The 22,512-nt window shown below is 43.8% G+C and overlaps 1 protein-coding gene across 1 annotated transcript; it reads left to right on the top strand.

Moving 5' to 3' along the window:
- Positions 1 to 6,227: 6,227 nt before the first annotated feature.
- Positions 6,228 to 20,765, top strand: POPDC3 (popeye domain containing 3). Its single transcript, XM_055811062.1, has 4 exons — positions 6,228 to 6,468; positions 15,751 to 16,495; positions 18,359 to 18,467; positions 19,357 to 20,765. Exons 2-4 carry the CDS (start codon positions 16,005 to 16,007, stop codon positions 19,675 to 19,677), a joined length of 921 nt encoding a protein of 306 aa, XP_055667037.1. The 5' UTR covers positions 6,228 to 6,468; positions 15,751 to 16,004; the 3' UTR covers positions 19,678 to 20,765.
- Positions 20,766 to 22,512: the final 1,747 nt, after the last annotated feature.

Here is a 22,512-nt window from a genome sequence, read left to right as displayed (position 1 = left end):
TGGGAAACAGCACTGCAGAATTCCCCACACCTCTGTGCCACCATCCTAAACCTACATGGAGCTAAGGTTATTCTACAGTGGCATGGTATGCTATATGATTTTTCTCTCTTTAAATACTTGAAGATAAAAAGTTCGGTTTGAAGGAGACACTTTTCTGACACATATTTGAGTAGTATTTCTTGAACTCCATAAGTTTTCGTGCCAGGTCAACCCACTAGGGCTTAACTTGTTTCTGTTCACTGCTAGGCCTCGATGGCATACATTACCCACAGTTTCCACCTGCAATTTATCTAATGCTTTTTTTGTAGGTGCATCATCCTAACACTGAGAATGAGAGCTACGGGATGAAACAAGAGGTGAACAATATTGTCTGTGTGTCAACTGAAATTGGTGTAACTCTGAGCTAGTCCAAACTTGTTTTTCACAAGAAGATGGGTTCCCCCAGCCAAACAGACCTCTTGCACTGGCTGGCACATCTGGTCATCTGGATCTGTCTAAGCAAAGATAATAATTTATTTACAAGAACTTTATCTATTCTTAATGACAGTGCTTGTGAAAATAGCTTGATTGGTAAGGACTGAGACAGAAGGCTTCTGGGAAGAGACAAAGGGAGAGCTGAAGGAAGGTGAAAAAGCAAAATGAGCAGTGAGAGTATAGAGTTAAAAATAAGAAGTGTAAATCTAAAAGATGTTGAAAACATTATGTAACTACTGAGGTATTTGACATGAAAGCTTAGGCTGGGAATTACAGGTTCCCTTCCTTTTTCTAACAACATCTAGTAGGAGGCTGATGACAACTCAGAACTTCAGCAAGAAAGAGTATCAGACATGGATAACAGAAACTATCTTTGTGCCTGAAGAGTCTTGTTAAACATTTGTGATGGAAAGCATCTGCTTTATTCGCCTGACTATAACATAACCTTTTCATTTTCACAGTTGAAATCCTCCAGTTATATAATGCTTTGAAGAGCTTTTCGATTTACACTCTGTATTTTTAACTTTATATTCTCACTCCTGAGCAGATACCTTACTTGAGGGACAAACTGAACTACAGCTCTGCAGTGATGCAAATGTCAGCCCGGTGAAGAACCTCATCTCACACAGCCACAATTCAGCCACATCCCTCCCCTGTGAGGGCTGCCCACCTTTTACCTAACAGTCTTGTGGTTGAAGCACCCATCCGAGCAGCTGGAGGTCTAGAACAATTGAAATCTACACCTCTTTTTTTGCCATACAAGCACTTACTGTGCTATATTTGCCAGTTTCTGAACACCTGGACATACTCAGCATCTGTGGGGTATATCTGAGTTAGGCAGAGATGCCATGGGGCACTGTTTTTGGCACATAATCCAGCTTTAATGCTCGTTTCCAGATTTGTTTCTGTACTTGGCATTAAACTGTATTTAGCTGCAAAGTGGAAAAGGTCTTGAGAAAATGCAGGTCTTCCTCTTACACACTTGAGTGTCCTAAGAACTGGGCTTTCAACCCACATGGTTTTTGCATCCCTCCTCTTGGCCCATAAAAATCTTGGAGCCTTCTCTGCTCCCTGCATGCGACAACAGCTGAACTTTGTGCAGGGATCAAACCTTTGAGCACAAGAGAAGCAGGCTCTGAACCTGTCCTTGGCTCCACCATGGTCGGGCACAGTGACTGACCTTTAGCAATGGCTGTTGGCAAGCGCCCTGAGCAGAGCAACTCTGGCCATGTGCAGAAAACACAGAGGGGGTCCCTCTACAAACCTAAAGCCAGGAAAGCACTGAGTGAATTTAAACATCTCCAGCAGCAGCTGGGACTGGGATCTGCACATTTTTGTTACAGCTAAATCCTGCATTGGGTACTTCTTCCACCTCTTCTAGATGCTGGTGTCTGAAATGAGCTCAGGTTGAGAAGAGTCACTTTCCAGATAGAGAAGCATCCTCTCCTCCTCTGTGGTCAGGCTGCTTCAGGGTGTGAAGTCACTGGGTCAGGGAACTATATTCCCCATACTGTTGCTTATGGAAACCTGGGTGGAGAAGCAGCTAAGGCTCTCCATCTTAACTGCAGCTGAGGATACTCAATTCCAAGTCTATTATCTGAAAGCCTTTACAAGTGAAAAGATAAAAACTGAAATGTGCTATTTAGCATTTTATTTGACTGATGCATAAAAAAAGCTTTTTGCCTGAATTAAAACTATTTTATTTGTACCTGACAGGGAAAGCTGTTAATTGAGTGCAATTTTTGAAAATGTGGGCCAGTCTGAATTTTGCTCAGTTGTGCAGGCTGCATATGACCTGAACTACAGGATTATATTGTGTTATGACACAATTTGATTGATGTCTTTCTAGTGAAAGTTAGCAATAAAAACTAGTTTACTACATGAATGCAATCCTGATTCTTCTTACTTCAGTTGTACCCAAAAATAAAGGAAGGAGAGGTTCCTGTAGGGGAACTCAACTATAGTCTGCTAGAACCTTCTCAAAGAACAGAAGGAGTTTAATTCTCATTCCAAAATGACCAAGAGCTCCTACACAAAAGCCCTCTTACAACTACCTGGGAAGTACAGTATTACATCCATAGAGGAAAAGCACATCACTTCTTAAAGAGCTAATTCATCATGTCACCTGCTACCATATCCCCCTGCTTCATAACTTATTTTTATTGACCAAGGACAATGCAGTGAATGAAAAACACAGTAGAGATTTATTACACATTAAAAAACAGTCTAATAAAATATAAAAAATCTCCCCCTTAAACACAGTTATTGATAACTTCTCCTCCTAGAGTACAGCATGATGTAAGAAACACCATTACTTTACTTTAGAGATAATGGAGAAGGCAACCACCTGACGTTGTAAGCAAGTCCTTCCTTAAGTGGTTACAGAGGAAATAGATGGGGCTTTTTTCTGGACAGTGAAATCATACACTGAGCTTTTGTCTTCCTCTGTCTGGGGGAAATCGCCAGCATGGGCAAGGGAAGGTCTGGTGCCAGCACTCTGGAGGCTCTTTGGGTGCCTGCTCAGGCAACCCTGCCTTGACTGCAGCAACACTACAAGTGGCGTCTGGAGGCAGGGCTGTTGAGAAGCTGACAGCAAGGCAATCTGCACATTTTATGGAGCTGTCAGACTTCTTGCAGGATGGATTGTGCCCAGAGACAGGTGCATCTAAGACACTCCCATAAATCTAATAGCAGGTATGAGAAGAGAGCTGTCTACAACCAGTCAGAAACTCACACCGTCCAGGTTCACAGCTGAGACACCAGTTCTGGTGTTCAGGTTCCTCTCCAGCCCGAATGGAACAAATCTTGCACTTGCTGCTGCCGCTTCCTGGCCGGCCCTTGCTGGCTCCTTAGCCAGATGCCTTCCCACCCTCCACGCAGAGCGTTTCCCACCCCTTCCTTGAGCCAGGGCCATGAAGCCTCCTACAGCTTTTCAGGTCTGATAATGGATTTCTGAGTCTTGACACAGGCTCCCTTGTAAGCCTACCTTTAAGTATGACCTTTATATTTTGCCATACTGCTGCAAAGAATAATACTGGTTATAATTTGGGTTTACATTTATTGTATTATTTAACCTTTTACAAATAGTCATTTTATAAGTACCACAACCATTTTTAATATATCAAAGACTAGTCCAATCACTCAAGTGGCTGGTTCAAAGCATGCTGGGCAGTGCTAGTCTCTCCACAGCGCCTGGTGGCTTTGTCAATTTATTATTGCCTCCCTTGGATTTCTCATACAGGCCTGAGTTTCAAGCCTGGATTGAGAAAGTAATTTGTGGTCTCAGTCTTATAGTGTTAGAGAACATTTGATGTGGAGTTGATCGAATTAACATAAGAATTATTATAGTAAAAATGTTCCTTGCGATCTATATGTTTGTGGAAAATTATGATGACTATTGCTTCCAACTAAATACAACTCAAAAAGTGTCTTACAGATAAGCCATCAAAATTTTCTTGCTTCTTTTAGGATGATCAGGAGGAGCATATTTTAATTGACATAATAGTGGTTTACTAGAATAATGTAATCTCAGTAGATAAGTAGATCAAATAAAAAACTTCAGCATCCTTCTTTTATTATGTATTTCTTTATCCCTTTGCTATCATCCCAATGAAAAGTAAATATAGTGGGCAAATTTATGCCTAATGCAGCTGGCGATAAATCTGAATAAGTGGTTTGGTGCTTTCAGCTCCACCCAAGTACACAGAATATAATAGTGGAAAAAAGTGTAAATCAGCAATGCCTCAGGTTTGCCAGTTTAGAAATCTGTCAAACAGTGCTGCTGAAATTAAACAAATGTAAACAATCATACGCAAAGCATGTCTGAAAGGTAAATATTTGGAGCTACACTGCAAAACCCTTTAGATGTTTTATTAACTACAAGAATCTTGGTACATAGTTGATTAGATTTTATAAAAAGTATTTTTTCTCTCAAAATAATAAATAAAAAAGTACTGCAATCAGACAGTGAAGTTTTGAATATATGTAATTCAGGGATACTTTAGGCTCTTTGTTTTCTCAAGTTTTAGGAGAATCGATTATTCCAGAATTTATGCACCTTCTTCCCTGATAAATATGGAATTAAATATATTTGAAAATAAAGAACTCCCTTGGGAAAGGAGGTTTGCAAAGGTGTTAAGAAAAGCCCTAATCCCTCTACTAGAGCATGACAGGTTGCTCTGTCCTTTTACTTCTGGAGAAGTTCTCATCAGTGATTGCCCTGCAGTACCATGAACAGGTCAGTGGGACCTCAGACCCGGCCACCGGCAAGCACACAAGGTTCTCCACAATTACTCTTTAAAAGGTATTATTGCTCACGCTCCAGTTATTGAGAAACACCTTCTGTAGTACCAGGAGCTGCACATTTCACATGCTATGATTTTTCATATATTAACAACTTGTAAGTCTGTCCCTTTCCATCAATCAGTTCTTTCTCCCCAAGACACAAAGTGATCAGCAGAGCAGACACCTGGCTAGCACGCTGAAAGGCTTACGTATAGACACTGTACCGACACTCCTAACTATACTCTTGGTGAGGCTTGTGGTTGTTCCCAAACGAAATAACTCGAACGTTGTGTACAAATAGGTGCACCGGTCATGTAATGGAGGCAGCCCTGCAGGTGCGCATCCACCTCCCTTCTGAAGAAACATGTTGCTGGGGTGAGTAGGTGCAAGCGCAGAAAAATCGCATTGTTTTTTATTCCAAACCAGGCGTTCCAGACAACGTAACCCGAGGCAGCGGCACCCGAGGGGACGCCTCGCCCCGCGCGGCTCAGGCGCGGCGGGTTTGGCCGCCAGCGCCCGCCGAGCGCCCGGGTGGCAGCCACGGCAGGGCTCGGGGCGCCCGGGCTCTGCCGTCCCTCAGAGGTCGCCGCAGCCAGCGGCGCCGCGTCCTGCTTCGCCCGCCCGCCCGCCCCTTCGGCGCCCACCGGCAGCGCGGGGCGACGGGGGAGCCCCGCGACGGGACCGGCTACCGGGGAGCGAGGAGCGCGGCCAACGTCCCTGCGGTGGGACGGCCGGCAGCTCCCGCCGCCTCCTCTGCCCCGGGCTCGGCCGCCGCGGCTCGGCTGGGCCCAGCTCGGCTCGCCTTGGGCTGCCCCGCCGCCCGCAGCCCCCCGGGGCCGGCGGGAGGCGCCTGCGCGCTGCGGCCGCTCGGTGCCGGCCCCGGCGCTGGCGCCGCCCGCAGCCTCCCGCCGGCTTCTGCCTATTTTAGTCACAGCGGCGGCGCGGTGGCCGTGGCGGGACGTGGTGCCGGCGGTGCTGGGAGCGGCGAGGAGCGGCAGCGCGAGCCCGTACCCGTCCCGTCCGGGCGGCCGGGAAACTTTTCCGAGGGCGCGGGCAGGGGCACGGGGCAGGTAAGGGGCGCGGGCAGGGCGGGGGCCGGCCGGGGCGGGCTGAAGCCCCGGCGCTGCCTCCGCCCGCCCCCCGCCGGCGCTGGCCACTCAGGCAGCGCGGGGAGCGTCGCCCCGCTCTGCCCGGGGCCGGGGCGTGAGGGGGAACCGGGGCCGCCTCTCGCCTCGTTGCGCTGCGGGGACACCCGCTTCGGGCCAGGGGCAGCGGCGGGGACCGGCCGTCGGGGGAGGAGGGCTGCCGCCCCGAGGGCTGGGCGGCGGGGACCGGCGGTAGCGGCGGGCGGGCCGGGCGCTCCCTGCCCCGGGAGCCGGTGGGGGCCGGCGCTGGTAACCGGAGCGCCGCGGCTCGGCCTCGGTTGGAAGCTTTGCCGTGGCCCCGTGGCGACGGAGCGGGACGCGCCGCCCTGCGCCCCCCTGCCGGGGGCTGTCTGGAGCGCGCCGCCCCGTCCCGCACCGGCGGGGGTGCGTTTCCTCGCCCCGCCCGGCTCCCGGTGCCGCCTCGGGCGCAGCTGCCGCCCGCTCGCCCAGGGGCTGGCCCGGGGGTAGCTCGCCTGACAAAGCCGGCTGGGGGTCTCTTCCATCGACTGGGGGGTGCTTCGTAGGCAGCCGTTACTTGGTTCTTCTCTCTCCCCATCAACAACTGGTAAGAGCAGGTGAACCCTGAAATGAAGATCTGGTGTTGCATTTGCGGTTGATTCTTTGCTGAGATAGAAGGAGCGATACGAAACACTTATTTTCCCCAAACGATAATATTTTTTTCTGAGCATATTTTCCCAAACTGTAATATTTTACCACGTTTTCTTCAGCTGTTCTGCAAAGCTTTGTGTGCATTCAGGCTGCCAATCACTTTATGGGCAAACATTTTATATAGCTGATCTCCTGTAATACTGAATCACGGACCACCTGGCAGTGTTATAAAGATGTCGTTGATGAAATGTCTCTTCCAGAACTAGGGCTTCTTGCCACTCTGTTGATTAATGGGGATATGACTGCATCCATGCAAGTACACGTGTCTTCACTGACCACAGCAAAACAAGAAATGGTTTCCACATATGCAGAACTGTCACTGTTCAGGCTTTCCATGAAGTTCTGTGTGGCACCAAATAATAAAGTAGCTTAAATTGTGAACTTTTAAGAAATGCCTTGCCTGCGGTATAACAAGTATACTGCAAGTCTTGTAGTGAGGAGAATCGGCACTGAAACGGAACTGTGATACAGGTAACTGTGAAGGCAAAGTTTGTGGCAGGAAGACCTTTTATGATGAAAGTTGAGAACAGAAAGTTTATTAAGGATTCAAGAAAAGGGTTCTTAGCTGAAGCTATATTTAATCCTTTTATTAAGTCTGCAAACTCTTGAGGGATGAGATTTTATTTTATCATTTTAGTGTGTTCCAGTGCTTTACGAAAAAGTGTCTTCAGGTGATGATACAGTACCTGTAATTGGGCATGCGGCTGTTGCCCAAACAGAAGTCACATACTGTACAATGAACAAAGCTTTGGTTTGTTATTTGAAGCTAAGAGTGTTCTGGATCTCCTGGAAAATTACTGAAACTGATGCTAAACCAGTGCCATGTGCATGCTTCTGCCTGGTTCCGCTTTGTATGTAAAGCTGTGAGACACTCGTTCCAGTAAAGCGGGGAGTAGAGCTGTACTTCTCACCCCAAACCCTCCAGTAAAGATAACTAATTTCAGCAGCTCCAGTAGGGCATCCTCTACTTTTCACAGTGTTTTCACTCATGTTTAGAGCTCACAGGGTAAATAAATGTGGCATTTCATGTTTCTGTTTGAACACATGGCTCATGACATTATTTCCCTGTAATCCAGTTGTACGTGCAGGGGCAGTGCGATGATCTGTGCTGGTTTTGGCTGGGATAGCATTCATTTTCTTCATTGTAGGTAGTATGGGGCTGTGTTTTGGATATGTGCTGGAAACAGTGTTGGTAATTCAGAGATGTTTTTCATTACTGCTGAGCAGCGCTGACACAGAGCCAAGGCCTTTTCTGCTTCTCACCCACCCCCACCAGTGAGGGGGCTGGGGGTGCACAAGGAGTTGGGAGGGGACACAGCCGGACAGCTGAACCCAGCTGGCCAAAGGGATATCCCAGACCACAGAACATCATGCTCAGCATATAAAGCTGGGGGAATTAAGAAGGAAGGGGGGATGTTCAGAGTGATGGTTTTTGTCTTCCCAAGTAACTTATGCGTGGTGGAGCCCGGCTTTCCTGGAGATGGCTGATCACCTGCCCGCTGATGGGAAGTGGTGAATGGATTCCTTGGTTTGCTCTGCTTGCATGTGGCTTTTGCTTTACCCATTGAACTGTCTTTATCTCAGCCCGTGGGTTTTCTCCTTTTACCCTTCCAATTCTCTCCCCCATCCCACCAGGAGGGAGTGAACAAGCAGCTGTGTGGTGCTTAGTTGCTAGCCAGGGTTAAACCATGACATGAACCAAGCCTCTCTGTTTATTTGGTTTTTTGGGAAATGAAGTTCACATCAGGTGGTTAGTTTCACGGGAATATGTTCCTTTCTAAAAGCACTACTACACCATACAAACTCATTTAAGCTGAATTCTGCGGAGTTGAGTTGTAGTTCATTAACAGGGTTTTAAAGCACCTGTGAAATATGGTTGTAGCTGCTTTCTCTATTATTAATTTAAAAGTTGAGCTGTAGGAAAGCTTGAACTTGTGCTTCACTTTGCAATTTTTATTATAAAACACAATAAAGCAGACCCCCTGAATTACTATTTGGCCAATACTGTTCAATATACAAGAGCCTTGCTCAAATTTACCCAAGTGCTAGCAATCCATAGTTGGCTTAAAATCTCTGTCATTCCATATTCATGTTTTCTAGGAGCAAAAGACCTTAATAAAAGGAGGGAGGGGATTGTTCCTCTAGTTTGGCAGGAAGACCACGTGTAGTTAATGGTTCATCAGTTCTGATTCAAATTTGAAGAAAATGTGCAATGTATTTTTTTTTTTCATATCAGGTACTTTCTCGATGGTAAAATAGATAGCATCTTCAGTATTGGCTTTGCAACCACAGAGGATTGCATTTTATATTTTACAGTGATAAATGAGGAATCGTTCAAGTACTGTAAGCTGTGTATAGTAAGCTGGTCTTAAATATTTAAAGACTAAATAATAGCAGCTTTACTGTATGTAATGCTTCTAATGAACCTTAAACTATTCTGTATTGCTGTGGGTTTTCTTTCTGTCTTGATGCCTCCCCCTGCCCAGCTTTTTTCCACTTCTTAAAAAGGTTAGTGGGGATTTGAGCAAATTGTCAGTAGAACCAGGCCTTGCCTGCTGCAGCCAAACAAGCTCAATGAGTTGACAGTCCCATGAAAAGGCTTCCATTAAAGCACTCTGCTTTGGAGAAAGCAGTTCTGCATCTGCTGCAGCAGGGAGACAGGAGTCAGGCCCAGCCTGGTGAGGAGGACAACTGGTGACCAGCCTCATGCCATTGGTGGCTTGTTTGACTTCAGCGTAGACATGGCATTGGGGTGTCTCCAGGGTTAGGCAGCAGCTGACCAAAGAGGGTTCTTGTCTGAACAACCTTGAACGTGGGAGCCTAAATTCTGCCTGACCAGGGCAGGGTTTTGACCCCAAAAAGTCCCGCTTGGCTGGTGGTTATTTCTCAGAGCTGCCCTGAAGGCAGTGAAGCACCACTGATGGGTGAAGCACCACTGATGGCTGGACATGTCCCAGCTGCTGGTTTTGTGGCTCTGAGCATTCCTAGAAGGATTGCCCTCCAAGGAGGTGTCGCTTCACATGAATGCTCTGGGGGCAGGGGTCTGGTTCGGCAATTGCAGCCTGCACACCTCAGGGGGTACTGGAAGGACTGGGAAGGGTGCAGTTTAACTGCCTTTCCTAAGGCCTGAGATAATTCCAAGTGACAGCCTACACACAGAACATTGATCCAGGGGGTGAGAAACAGCGATGAGACATCACTGAGACACAGGATGCCTTCCTCAGCCCAAGGGAGTGCAAATCCATCTTCCCCCCTTCCATGAGGGTGCCCCAAGTGATTAATTTTAAGTCGTGTGGGTTGGTCACTTACTGCCCTTCTTGCTGAGGCTGTCAATGTGTGCAGAAAGGAGGCTGAGGGAGGGAGAACCACGCTGCAGTCGCTCTTTGTTCTGCAGGGGGGACACTCACCCAGGGAGCGGGGTGCTGAGGCTTGGCTGCTGGGGTTGCAAATATGTTCCATCATGCAAACATGTTTCATTAGCATTCATTGATAAAGCATTCCTTTCTTTGAAAAACATTGGCAGGAAGGGATGCTGTCTCTGCATGGATGAAGGTTTCTTCTGGAAGGTCTTTGTGAGAAATAATTTCAGAGATATACCTGTCTTCAATGTTTTCTGTTGTCTAAAGTAGCTGCTTAGTTGGTATCTGAGATGGCTGTCTAGATTTCATTAGGAAGACCAGCTACATAACTTTCTAGGTATATACAACTTTTTTGTGTTAAGTAACTCAAGGCAAAAGTCCAGAAGACGCCATTGTGATTATCTAATCTGACTTCCTGTAGAATAAAAAATAGAACTGTAGTAAACCGATTAATTTTTTAATAATTGCATACCCAAATTTATTTTAGGTACCAGACAGCATCCAGACTGCCTTAATTCCCAGCAAAGAAAATCTTTAAAGCCATCCCATTAATTAATTACCTTTGCTATGTATGCTTGTGTGTCTTTGTAATCTGAATATATTTAATTTTATAGTGACTGATTATCTTGATAACTTTGTCTTTTGAATTGGGTAGTCCTTCCTCATCCTCCTTCCATCTTCCTGAATAGATGTTGTGGACTGTGATGAAGCTACTGTAGCCTTCTCTATACTGTGCAGGCTGCATTTTCTCAGGAAAACCATGTGTTTTCCAGTATTATAATTACTGCTTTCTCTAGGATGTAGTCTCAAGATGTTTAAGGTAAGCTAGCTTGTGTTAGTTACTGTCCTCGTTGCTGCATGCATGTTTTGAGCCTGGGGTGGGTTCAAGGAGCATTTATCGCTGGAACTATCTTGTTTGTCTGCCTATACTTGCCTATAGGCACATAGCTCTACCTTTCTGCAGATGCATAGCTCCTCTGTGTGCCAAATTAAACACAGCATTGCAGTTAAGAGTTTGTCTGTCTCGGTCCATTTGGGTATCTAATCCCAAGTGAACAACCGCAGAAGGAAAGTAGCTTGGGGAATGTGTGCTACATAAACAAGCATTGAGAGCAACAGGAGTCAAGAGAGGGGCAGAGAGAGGATTTCAGAGGTGCAGGGGCCATGGAGGGAAGGAGTGCGTTAATTGGTGTATGCATTTGCATTGCACGTTAGAGGAAGTACTTCCTAAAATTAAGGAGAAGCTTCCTTTTACACACCTAAATGATGGCCAGACCAGATGTAACTTAGCAGCTGGGGTGCTCAAAGCTCATCCCTCTGGAAGCAGGGGGCATCGAGGCTGCCAGGGCCCCCCTTGGCTTGGGGACCTCTTGGTTCCCGGTGGAGTTGGTGGAGCAGCTTTGCTGACTGCCAAGCCAGGCTGTGGCCTCTAGCTCATGTGTAAGCATCTACACTGTAGATGGCTAAAACCAGTGAGACAAATCCTGCTAAATCCAGCATAATCTCATTTTGTACATGAAAGCATATATGCTGTAAAGGAAAATCTTCCCTTTTGCTTCCAGGCTTGTAGCAAACAATTCATGCAGGCTGGTTACACGATCAGCATGTACGGCTTCTACGGCCTGTCAACATGTATAGTGTGAAAGTGCCGAGGGATTTCTGGCTGAATACTTGGGATAAAACAACTAAAGAATGGAGATTCTTTCAGATTTGAACTCTGAATAGCTTTACTTTTGACTGAATTAAAAAGACTGAAGAGAGAACTGCTGGTGGCCTCAAGGCGTTTAGGGTTTATTCTTTGCAGAAATTATTGTGATCTAGACAGAGTGACTAACACTGAAAGCTTCTCAGAGTTGAATTTGAGTCATCAGTGACAAAAATAAGGTAAAGTACCCAGTTCTTAAGCAAATTAAAAATGTACATGATTGTTGAATTGTTGAATTCTACAGTGTATGGAGAAAATGCCCATTTGCCGAGGGGGAAGTTGTACTATGTGCATTTAAATTACAATATACATTCATTCTGTTCTGACCATTTTAGTATATGTATTCTATGAAGTTGTAAGTTGCTGGCAGGTATTTATTTTGGAGGGTATAAGTGAGATGCTCCATTTACTTCTTTAAAGCTCCAGCAAACTCATTAACACTTTCTGATGGCAGCTGAGACCTTTCAGCATTGCTGTTGGTTGTTTTAAACAAGTCCATGCTGTGGTGTATCGCTCGTATCTCGAGTCTGAGCTGATTTTTCCCAGCACTTGATCTGCTCCTGCTGGAAAGGGTGGGGTGTGTGGTAGAGCAAAACACTCAAAAGCACCTCAGTAATTCAGCCTGTGTTGGCAGGGCATGTCTCCTTCCTGAGCTGGGAGGAGACCTCTTCCATGGACCTCTGGCTCTGACAGCCTACAGATGTCAATGTTGTGTTATTCTGAATACAGTAGTCATATAGCAGAGACCCTGCTTGTGCATGGCCCTCCTTCTCCAGAGACAGGGGACAGAGTAGAAAGTATTCAGCATTTACTTGGGGAAGATAATAGTTCTTCAGGCTTATAATCTGGGATACCTGCTTTAAATGCAATTTCCTGCTGAAGCTTGCCTGATCACCACCAACAAACGAACCTGTAGCGATAACTGTTCACCAGAGCCAGGACGACTGACACAGGACATCAGACAAGGCCACATCAGCTGGCACGTTCCCTGTCCTGGTAGGTAGGAGTGCCAAAGCATCTCAGTGAAAGGATGGTGTCCCCTTTGAGTGCTTACAAATTTGGGTAATTTTATACTACTTTGGGCACTTTGTAGGCTGATCTTCAGTGGAAGATGACTCACAGTTGGTACCACAGATATTTGGTTTTTTGAATTGGGGGATTTTTCTCCCCCCAGTCCCTCATGCAGTAGATGAATGGCTGAATTAGAGCGACTGTTCTGAAGCCCTCAAGAGCTTAAAGTCTGGACTTGAAGGAACTATAAAGAAAAATATGAAAGGCCTTATCTAGCACTAAATACCAATCAAAATTAGAAATTTTACTGTACTTAGGCCCATACATGCTATTTCCTGTGCTGTATTTAATACTTCATAAAAAAACCTTCCAACATTTTTTAGCTCCCAAATCTTTTAATCTTTCTTAATTAAAAAGAGGTGAATCCTTTCTTTCTTCCTGCAGTTCACTGACAGCAAGCATGCTTGCTCTTCACTGTAGCCCTGAGAAACCAGTTCCATTTAGTAGCAGGGCTTATCATTATTTCCAGAAGGTTTGTTTTGGCCTGTGCGCTTTACATCGCTCAGAAGAGTGTCCTGTTGGTGAGGCTGTATTCTGTGCTAGTGCTGGCCTGCCTCCTTGGCCCTTCCTCTTGCCCAGGTAGAGGGAGGCCCTCTGCAGCCTGGATGATGCTGTAGCACAGTAAAAGTTCTCACTGTTCAGAACTACAAAATATGTGGGAATTTTGTATACATTGGTTTTGGGAGACGGGTCCCATTCCAAAAATAAACAGTTACAAATACAGGACAGTTTTTCCAAGGCTTTGGTTTTGTGTATGATGGCTTCTCTATCTGTGTCCTAGCAGTGTGATGTTCTTTCTAAATTAATTTGATTCATGTTGTCATGAATAGATGTTTTATAGCAATGCTATGAGCTGTAGTGTGGGCAGACTGTGAATGCTATAGGCGAATTGGAAATTGAACATAAATTTTGTCAAATTATTGCAAAGTTATGCCAAATTGTTGCAACGTGTGACTTTACATGACAAAAAGAGGTTGGTGATAGAAAGCGGATTAAAGTACAGATCCATGGTGGTTTTGTCTGTGGCATGCATACAGCTTCCTATGTAACTTCTCAGTCATGGTTCCACTCAAAACTGAATTTTTTGTAGAAATTAGGGTCTTCATGGGAACTGCTCAGAGCAAATTGTTGGCAATAGCGTAGAAGTATTAACAATAATCCAAAATAAATGTTATCCATTGTCTATTTAAAAAAAAACAACAAAAAAAAACCAAAAAAACCCACCCCTTAGAAACTCGTTAAACTTACTTAAAAAAACCCCAAAAACCAAACCACACTTTCGCCACCGATTCTTGACTGTGCAGTGGAAATGCTGACTGGATTCAGAATACAAGGTCTGGGAACTTTATGTTCCAGTTTTATTTTCTTTTGGTTCAGAAATATCGGCCCTTGATCACAGAAGTACTGCCTAAAATTCCTCGTGCACTTACCATGCCTAGGTAACTTATTCATAGCTGATACAGTTCTCATCTCCCATTCTCCAAGGGTTAAATCCTGCATCTGAGGAGAATCCTGTACCAGAGAAGAGGCAAACAGAAAAGCTTATAGTTACAAACTACCTCGTTCTTGTAATGCTGGTTCTGCCACTGCAGTGGGACAGAGAGCATTTTAATTTGGAGAGGTTTTCTGCTCTTTAGGTGTGATGTTTTTATGGGTCAGTGACTTCCCTATCACCACTCCCACAGAGGGAGAGCTCTCCTCCTAACCTTTTCTTGTGAACTCTGCTGCTCGGTTGTTTAGGATTTTATGTCTTGATTTAGCATTAGTGATTTTGAATCATGGAATTAATGTTGGGGCTTGAGTAAACTTAAAAAGTAAAGCTGTAGCAGCTAGGAAATGTGATACAACTTTGCTTAATTTAATTTCTTACATGTGTTACTGTAAAAATGCATCACTGAAAGCCCTGCTGAATGATATTGGATGCTTCATTGCACCAGCAGTACTCTTTAAGTATTGACTTCTATGGCTCTTGGGGGGAAAAAATACCAAACTACCTTTAATACTCCAGAGAATCTAATAATTTAGATGGCAAGGTATTTCTTGGCTTCCCTGATGTTGTATCAGGAAAAGAATGAGACTGTTAAAGATCTTGGTGGGTTTCTATCCTGATTAAACTACTGATAGACTCCAGCTTTCCAGTTTCTTCCATGTCTAATCTTACACTGAAGTATGTATTTTTACTTTAAAAGACAGATGTAGAAAGCTGGTTTTGATTATTCTTTTTTTTTTTTAATTTATTTTGGGCTTTTCTGTTGTGTGGTTTATTTTTTTACTTAACTCTTAATAATACATTGTCATACGGAAATAAATAGCATGGTTATCGTTTTATAATGCTGAACAATAAAATGTGGTTCATGGCATGGAATTATACAAAGTAGAACTTTGAATGTTAAAATTGCTTTTAAAATGCCCTTTCAGAAGTATTTTGCAGGACTACTTACTTCATGTTCTAATAATCTGTATAAAGCTGCCATTAAGTTTTGTAGTCTTTCTTATACATGACAGCTTTTGCCTGTCATCCTTGGAGTAGAAAAGACAATCTCCTGTGATATTTGGGTTTCCCTTAGTGTGGTGTTTGGGGATGTAGTTTGTTGTCTCTGGGGACAGAGAGCAGCCTTGCTCAGCTCATTAACGAGAGTGGTTTGACCGAAATCAAGAGTGAGAATGAGGAGATGAACAAGGAACAAGAGTTTCCTGTTGCTTCTTGTCTTAAGAGTTTGGAAGGGCATTAAACGAGCCTTGCAGGCAGGAGGTTCAGGACCAACAAATGCAACTATGTTCTCAGCAGTTAGGCTGTGGAAGGGCTTGTCACAGGATGTTGTGGATGCAATGTTCAGGTTTATGTGGATTCAATGGTGATCTGACAGTTGCTACAGGGTTCGTAGATACAGAAACAAGATCTTCAATTCTACGAATATTAAGGTTTGATTCTAGAATCACAGGGCTACAAGGGGAATTAGAAGACTGTAATGCAAAAGCTTTGATAGAGTTTAATTCGTTAAAATGATTTTATAAGTAATTCATCTTTTCTTCGTTTGTCCAGATCAGATGAAGCTACAGATGGCCTGGCCAAAGTCAAAACAATGCATGAACTGATGAGAAACAGCATTGCCTTCTGAGAACGTTAGCTTCCTAGTTGCTGGAATTCCTAAGCGCAGCTTTACTGCCAAAAGAGATGCTGACATTATGTTATCATTGAGCAGAGTTTACAAGAATGGAAAAGCAAAGGACCCCGCTAGCAGCTTTTAATAAATAAAAATTGCCAAGATTCAGCTGAATCAAAAAATTATTCCAGCCATGGGAGAAAATGCAAGTTTTTGGGAGAGTTTGATATATGCACATCCGACGTGTACAACCTGGAAGCAAGAGGCAGAGGGATCTATCTACCACCTAGCCAGTATTCTCTTTGTTGTGGGCTTCATGGGTGGAAGTGGATTCTTTGGGCTTCTCTATGTCTTCAGCTTGCTTGGATTGGGCTTTCTCTGCTCTTCTGTTTGGGCTTGGCTGGATGTCTGTGCTGCTGATATATTCTCCTGGAATTTTATACTGTTTGCTATATGCTTCGTCCAGTTCATTTACGTTACCTACCAAGTTCGGAGTGTTTCCTTTGACAGAGAATTCCAGGAACTCTACAGCGCGCTCTTCCAGCCTCTGGGAATTTCCTTGACTGTCTACAGGAAGATTGTCTTGTGCTGCGATGCAGAAGTGGTTACCCTGGAGAAGGAACACTGTTATGCCATGCAGGGCAAAACACCTATTGATAAATTGTCCTTGCTTGTGTCAGGCAGGTTTGTATCTGTTTGTTCAGACTTCTGCAAATATCTTTATTTTTTCCTCCCTCTTGAAAATGAAAGCAAAAAAAAAAGCCTGATTTGTGTATTGTTTGTTCGTTTTCCAGTACAACAGATTAAATATTAATGCAAGTAATATAAATATTAATAGGCTAAATACACTCGGCTCAGACAGCACTAGCATAAAACCACCAAGCACAAAATCTGTAATAGCATAAAGAAAAGGATTTTAAGTCATTCTTTTCCAGACCACTGTATCATAGCAGTCTAACAGGTTAGGCAGATAAGGGGAACAAATGTGTGCTTCAGGCTGCAGTTTGCTAGCTATCTGCTGCCTAGCTGATGAACACAGCATCTTTCTTATTTTTCTTTGCTAGTATCATCTGAAACAGGCCTAAAAGGTAGTTATGAAGCTGAATACACTGAGATTAACTGTTTAGTAGAGGTCTTGACTTTGATACAGATTGAGTTTTGTTGCTTTCTGGGAGGTGGGTGAAGAGAGGGAGTAAGGGAGAGCTGAAGGCCTAAAAGTGCCCTTCCATTACAAAAGAACATAGTCAAACCATACCAAGATTTGCAGAACTGAGTCCACAGTTACTGTATACTGTGGCACTTAGTTATACCCTGAGGCAATAAATCCAGCTGCTTGTACTCCCTGCTGACTGGAGACCTTTCTGGCAACCTTGCTGATGTTCTCCTGAAGGGCAATACTAGCGTTTGTACCGTGTACAAAGTGGCATACAGTACTGGAGCATCACAAGAGTAGATGGGGATACCCAGAGATGACGGCTGTGGTCTGTCTGTGATGGGACGCTTTGTAGGTGCATTTTGACAGCCTGCTGTGTGGACAGATGGAATTTGTAGGCAGCTTGAAACCCAGCTGACTTAGGACTACTTGCAGTGAACAATATGGATTTTAGGTAGCTGTCCTCAGTGTTACCCTGGTTCAGAGCATTCTTGGGACCTATCTAGAAAGTAGCACATGAAGGTTGCTTTTGGTCATAGTCATACTGAAGGAGAGGTGTCCATCCTACGTGCCCAGCCAGTTAATAATCATGCAGGGAGTACCTGATAACCCTCTTTGGTGTGGTATAGGGCTGCTGCTTCTGATTTTGTAAGAAGCATTAATCTCAGTGCAGAGCAGATGTAAAAAGGGGACTCCTACAGCTTGCTTGCTTTTTTTTTTTTGGTTTTTTAGCTGATAAAGTTTAAGTATACACTTTCTTCTTGTGTGCCTTCAAACTTAAATATGATTTTAAAAGTAGAAAGGAAGCTTTTCTTTGGTATCTGCAGAAGGCCCAAAGCATTCACGCAGAGATCCTGTGCCTCCATGTTGTTCTGGCTCCAGAGACAGTCCTGTGGCCATGTAATTCCTGTTAAATGCTTGAGAGAGCCCTACGTAAGGCATGCTGTGAGGAACCCTGGCTTTCCACACCCTGCTTTTTCCACTTTGTTACCTCTAAAATGCGTATTTACCAAACTTAGAAGTACATCCCATGGTTTTCAAGTAAGTCAGGCAAACAGTGTTATGTGCATTAGTCTCTCCAGTGCATGCTGGCCTTTTCATGACAAAGCTTGCCCGTCACCGCAGAGACTTGTCCCAAAGAGAGTAATATGACTTGAATAAGGCCTGGAAAGATTTCCATTTCAGTTGCATGATTATCATCTTGTATTCTCTTTCAACTGGCCTGATCAAGTTGGGTTCAAAAATGTAATTAGGATACTGTTGCCCGTTGATTGCTTTCTTATGCCCTCAAAGCTATATTTAAACTCCTCACGTGGTAGAAATAACACATCCTTGTTGCAGTCATTGCTGCTGTGCAGGTAATACTAATAAATTAACACATCTTCTCTTTGTAGGATCAGAGTGACAGTTGATGGGGAGTTCCTGCATTATATTTTTCCTCTTCAGTTTCTGGATTCTCCTGAATGGGATTCGCTGAGGCCCACAGAAGAGGGAATTTTCCAGGTAAAAGTGGAGGGGTTTTTTTTGAATGCTACAGAAAACGGTTCAAGTACTAATTGGTTTAGAAATAAGTTCATTTAGTTGTGAGTTTCATTTGTGAAATTGTACAAACAAGTGGCATTCCATTAATTTGGGGAGGGAAGTCCTCTTTACCCACTGGACTGGTTATGCTGTTTGTATATCCTTTCTGTTTGCATCTTGTTGTGACAAGAAATGAGTTTTTTCTTAAAGCTAATTTGGGAGGCAGCCTCTGTTTGCATTCTTTGGCTCTGCTAAAACCCAGCCCTGAGAAATGAGGTTTGCAGGAGGTGGGTGGAAGTTGGTGCTGAAGAGCCTTCCCTATGGGAGGTGACCTGAGAGCCTGGGCTGTGCCTGTGATACAGCTTGCATGGGGGGACAGCATGGGACAGTGTCTGTTGGAGCTGCCCCCTGTGATCTGAGAGCCCTCCCACTGCTGTCACTTGACTGACACACTAGCTGGTGTGGGATCTGATGTCGCATGTCACAAGAGCAAATGGCATTTGCGGAGAGCTTTCTTTAGACCTGCCTTTCTAGCTGGGGCTGCCGAGAGCGAAGCGGGGAGTGTGGGGCTGGGGCTGTCGTTCAAAGTGGGCATAGGCAGACAGTCACTGAGGCCAACAAGACACGATTGTTTGGTCCATTCCCAGACACCCTTCTCTCTTGTCTTTTTCCTACAGTAGACCTCTGTCAGCCAGAGCCCTCTGGCTGGATTAAATGGCTTTAATTGCAGTAGGTGCAAAGACACGAAGTGTACGTTACAGACACAGCCTGCGTGCCTGCTGGGCATGTGTGTGTGTGTTTTCTGAACAAGGGCAGCAGCAGCAATATCACTGCCTTATCACCTGGCTAACTTTAATTTTCTATTCTATAGGTAACGCTTACAGCAGAGACAGATTGTCGGTACGTGGCCTGGAGGAGAAAGAAGCTGTATCTGCTGTTTGCTAAACACCGTTTCATCTCCCGCCTGTTCTCAATTTTAATTGGGAGTGACATTGCTGAAAAACTGTATGCCTTGAATGACAGAGTGCAGGTGGGGAAAGGCTTTAGGTATGACATTCGGTTACCGAACTTCTACCACGTTTCATTGCCAGAGACACCCCCGGTGCAGCCCTCCCACCGCCTGCAGAGAGGGTCCCCCCGCCACAAGCCCACAGGGGTTACAAACTGCAGCTCCTTCCACACACAGCCCTAGGAAGGGAAACTCTGCTGCAGCCATTCCCCAAGCAATGAAGGGAAATGCAAAGTGGTGAAGCAGAAGAGCAGAAAGATGAAGCAGAGCGAGACCCAGTCAAGCCAGATTTGACTGACAAGTGCCATTTACTTTCATTGGAGTAGCTTGAATTCTTCCTCTCTCTTGAGCCACTGGGTTGGCTTCTGCATTTTGACAGTTTGTGCAATATGTTTAGTTTCTGTTAATTCTTTTGTTGATCATCTCCTTATTTTTGGAGGAAAACAAACCATAACAGGCTGAAGTTTTATTGTCATTACGGTAGCCTCTGTGTTGTGTTTCAAAAAAACCAAACTCATGGTATTTGTAATTATACTTTCTCAAGATTATTTGCCATAATGAAGTATAGTCAGTATAGTTAATGAAAACAAGTAAGTTGTCTCCAAACTATAGCAAGTTGCTTGTAACATTCATATTTATGCTACATGAACATTATCACAATTAACATGAAGAATATTGCAGAAAAAGACTGAGGCCAATTGTAGAGTTTGTTTTTTAAAGAAATGAAAGACTTCGAAATACAAAGCAAGATTCCTAAAAAACAAACAAAAGAAAACAACAAATTCTGTTCCATGAATGATTAGTTTCTCTCTGACTGTCCTAAAGAGGTACTACATGAAAACAAACAAATGTAATTACTGGCATTAGAAAAGTAAAGCAGTTGTAACTGCTGCAAATATAGCTTAGGGAAATGATTGTGTAGTGTTTCTGATAGAATGTGATGCTATAGGACCTAGGCTTCCACAGTGTCAGTGCCATTCGTGACATGTACAATAAATACTGTTAATCAATCAACTGCCAAACCATTGGGCTTTGTTTTACAATATTCTTTTTTGCTAGGTTTTTCAGGAAGAAACTAAGAAACAGCCGCAGCAATAAATACAATTTTTAACTGAAACATCCATGTTTAGCTTCCAGAGTCACTTTTCTGTGCCTATGAAATTGATTGAAAAGGTTATTCTCTCCCTAGTTCTGTGGTGGTTTAATGGTGTACGGGAGCACCAACTCGTGCTTCAGTAAGAGAGTTGGTTTCGACCCTTGAGGTCACTGTGCCTTTGGGGAGAAGTGTCTGAATGTCTTTGCTAACTCACCTTCCTGCTGCTATGCCTGATACCGGCCAGTAATCAAAAAAGTAAGAAGCATTACTATTTTATGAGACTGTATTGCTGCCTGATACATCTGGAGGTAGATCACATTTTTAATATTTTAAAATTGCTGGACTGTTTGGTAGGACAGCCATTGTGTGTTTGTGTATGAGTGGGTATAGGTATGAGTTTAGATCTTGGGAGTTGTTGCTGGAAGACTTAAAATAATGATACAACCTTATGCTTGAAAGATAATCATGCAGTATATATAAGAAAGCTATTAGAAATGATATGAAATTACCTGTTTGAAGGACCTTCAATGTAGAGCAGATAATGTATGAGTGTTGCTTTTAGCTCTGTCCCTTTCTTGGAGAGGAAAATCTGCCAAACATAAATACCATAGCATGCAATGTGATAATCCCCAAATCATTCTGATAACTCTTCCGTGCAGTGTATTCTGTATGTATTACTGTGTGAAGTCCCCGAGTCACAAACCTACTTTGTCTTGGTCAAAAGAGAATTGAAGAAGTGCAAGCAGCGTTCATTGACGGTTATTAAAAGACCGGCCCAGAAAATAACTAAGGCACAAAGTGCCAGAGGCTGGCAGTGTGTAGTAAGGATGTACAGCTGTGTATGCCCTCTTCCTATACTTTTCATAGTTAAAGGACAGGGTAGCAGGCTACTTGACCCCTTGGTAGGGCTCAGCACAGCTATTCTCATGTAACTCCAGCGCTGTGATTAATATGATGTCTTATTTAAATGTCGGCGATGTTTGCGGTGGCTAAGAAGTGTGTCATCTCCCGTGGATGTTGTTGCTTAGGCTGTGCCTTGCGATCACCGCTCCACTTCACTCAGCTGAGCTACTCTGAAAACTTCACTCTGATTTCTAACAGGTGATTTCAAGATAGCTGCCCATCTCTTATTCTGATAAAATAGTAAGAATTTATACATTTCTCATGCTGTAACATGTGTTGGACCGATATGAAGTTTAGAATTGATGATTTATGTGTTAACAATCTACAAACATAAAAAGATTATAGTCTTAGAAACATAAAAGAGATGTTATTATAGACTTAGGCATAATATAAACCATCAATTAATGCTTTCCTTGGTTTTCTTGGATGTATGGGCTTGCCCCATACATTCAAGAAAACTTGCCTTAACTTAAATAGGGTCAGCATTTAATAAACTAGTATGATCGTCTTCACTTTCAAAATAATACCAAGAAGTCTTGCCCACCCAATTTCTCTATCAAGCTTAAGTATTATATTTAAACTATAGCGCATATACTGCTTAAAAGGTGTCTGCTCTGGAGTTATGAGTGCTTCATTACATACTTTGGTGATTTTTTTCTTCTTTGTGACTGGTGCATGCCTTGGTTTCAGCCTCGTTTCCAACAACAATCCTGTGTGATGCTTTTCTCTGCTGGAATCATTTACTACCAGAAATCTCTAGTAGAACATGTCTGAGTCAATATCTGAACATACCCTTAGCTAATCTTGTTTAGCTTTTGCTACTGTGCTTTTTGGGATTTGAGTCACTTTAAAAATTGTTTCCAGTTTTCCAGCATCTGTTTGAGTCATAACTAGCAGAACATTTCAGCTGTAGAATTCAGGATGTATTTATCTACAATAATATAAGTACCCACAAAAGGACTGGAAGCGAGACAGCAACCATTCTCCACCTCTGTTTTTTTTAATCTTGACAGCACTTC

Source organism: Falco peregrinus, chromosome 7, assembly GCF_023634155.1.
Source record: "Falco peregrinus isolate bFalPer1 chromosome 7, bFalPer1.pri, whole genome shotgun sequence".
Taxonomy (NCBI): Eukaryota; Metazoa; Chordata; class Aves; order Falconiformes; family Falconidae; genus Falco; species Falco peregrinus.
The sequence above is the reverse complement of the archived record's forward strand: the minus strand, read 5'-3'. Positions and strand labels throughout refer to the sequence as shown.

Excerpts from the sequence above, each read along its gene's own strand:
- POPDC3 (XM_055811062.1), top strand. The coding sequence starts at position 16,005 with ATGGGAGAAAATGCAAGTTTTTGGGAGAGTTTGATATATGCACATCCG. Across the intron at positions 16,496-18,358 it reads TCCTTGCTTGTGTCAGGCAG|GATCAGAGTGACAGTTGATG; the intron begins GTTTGTATCTGT and ends TTCTCTTTGTAG. Across the intron at positions 18,468-19,356 it reads CAGAAGAGGGAATTTTCCAG|GTAACGCTTACAGCAGAGAC; the intron begins GTAAAAGTGGAG and ends TCTATTCTATAG.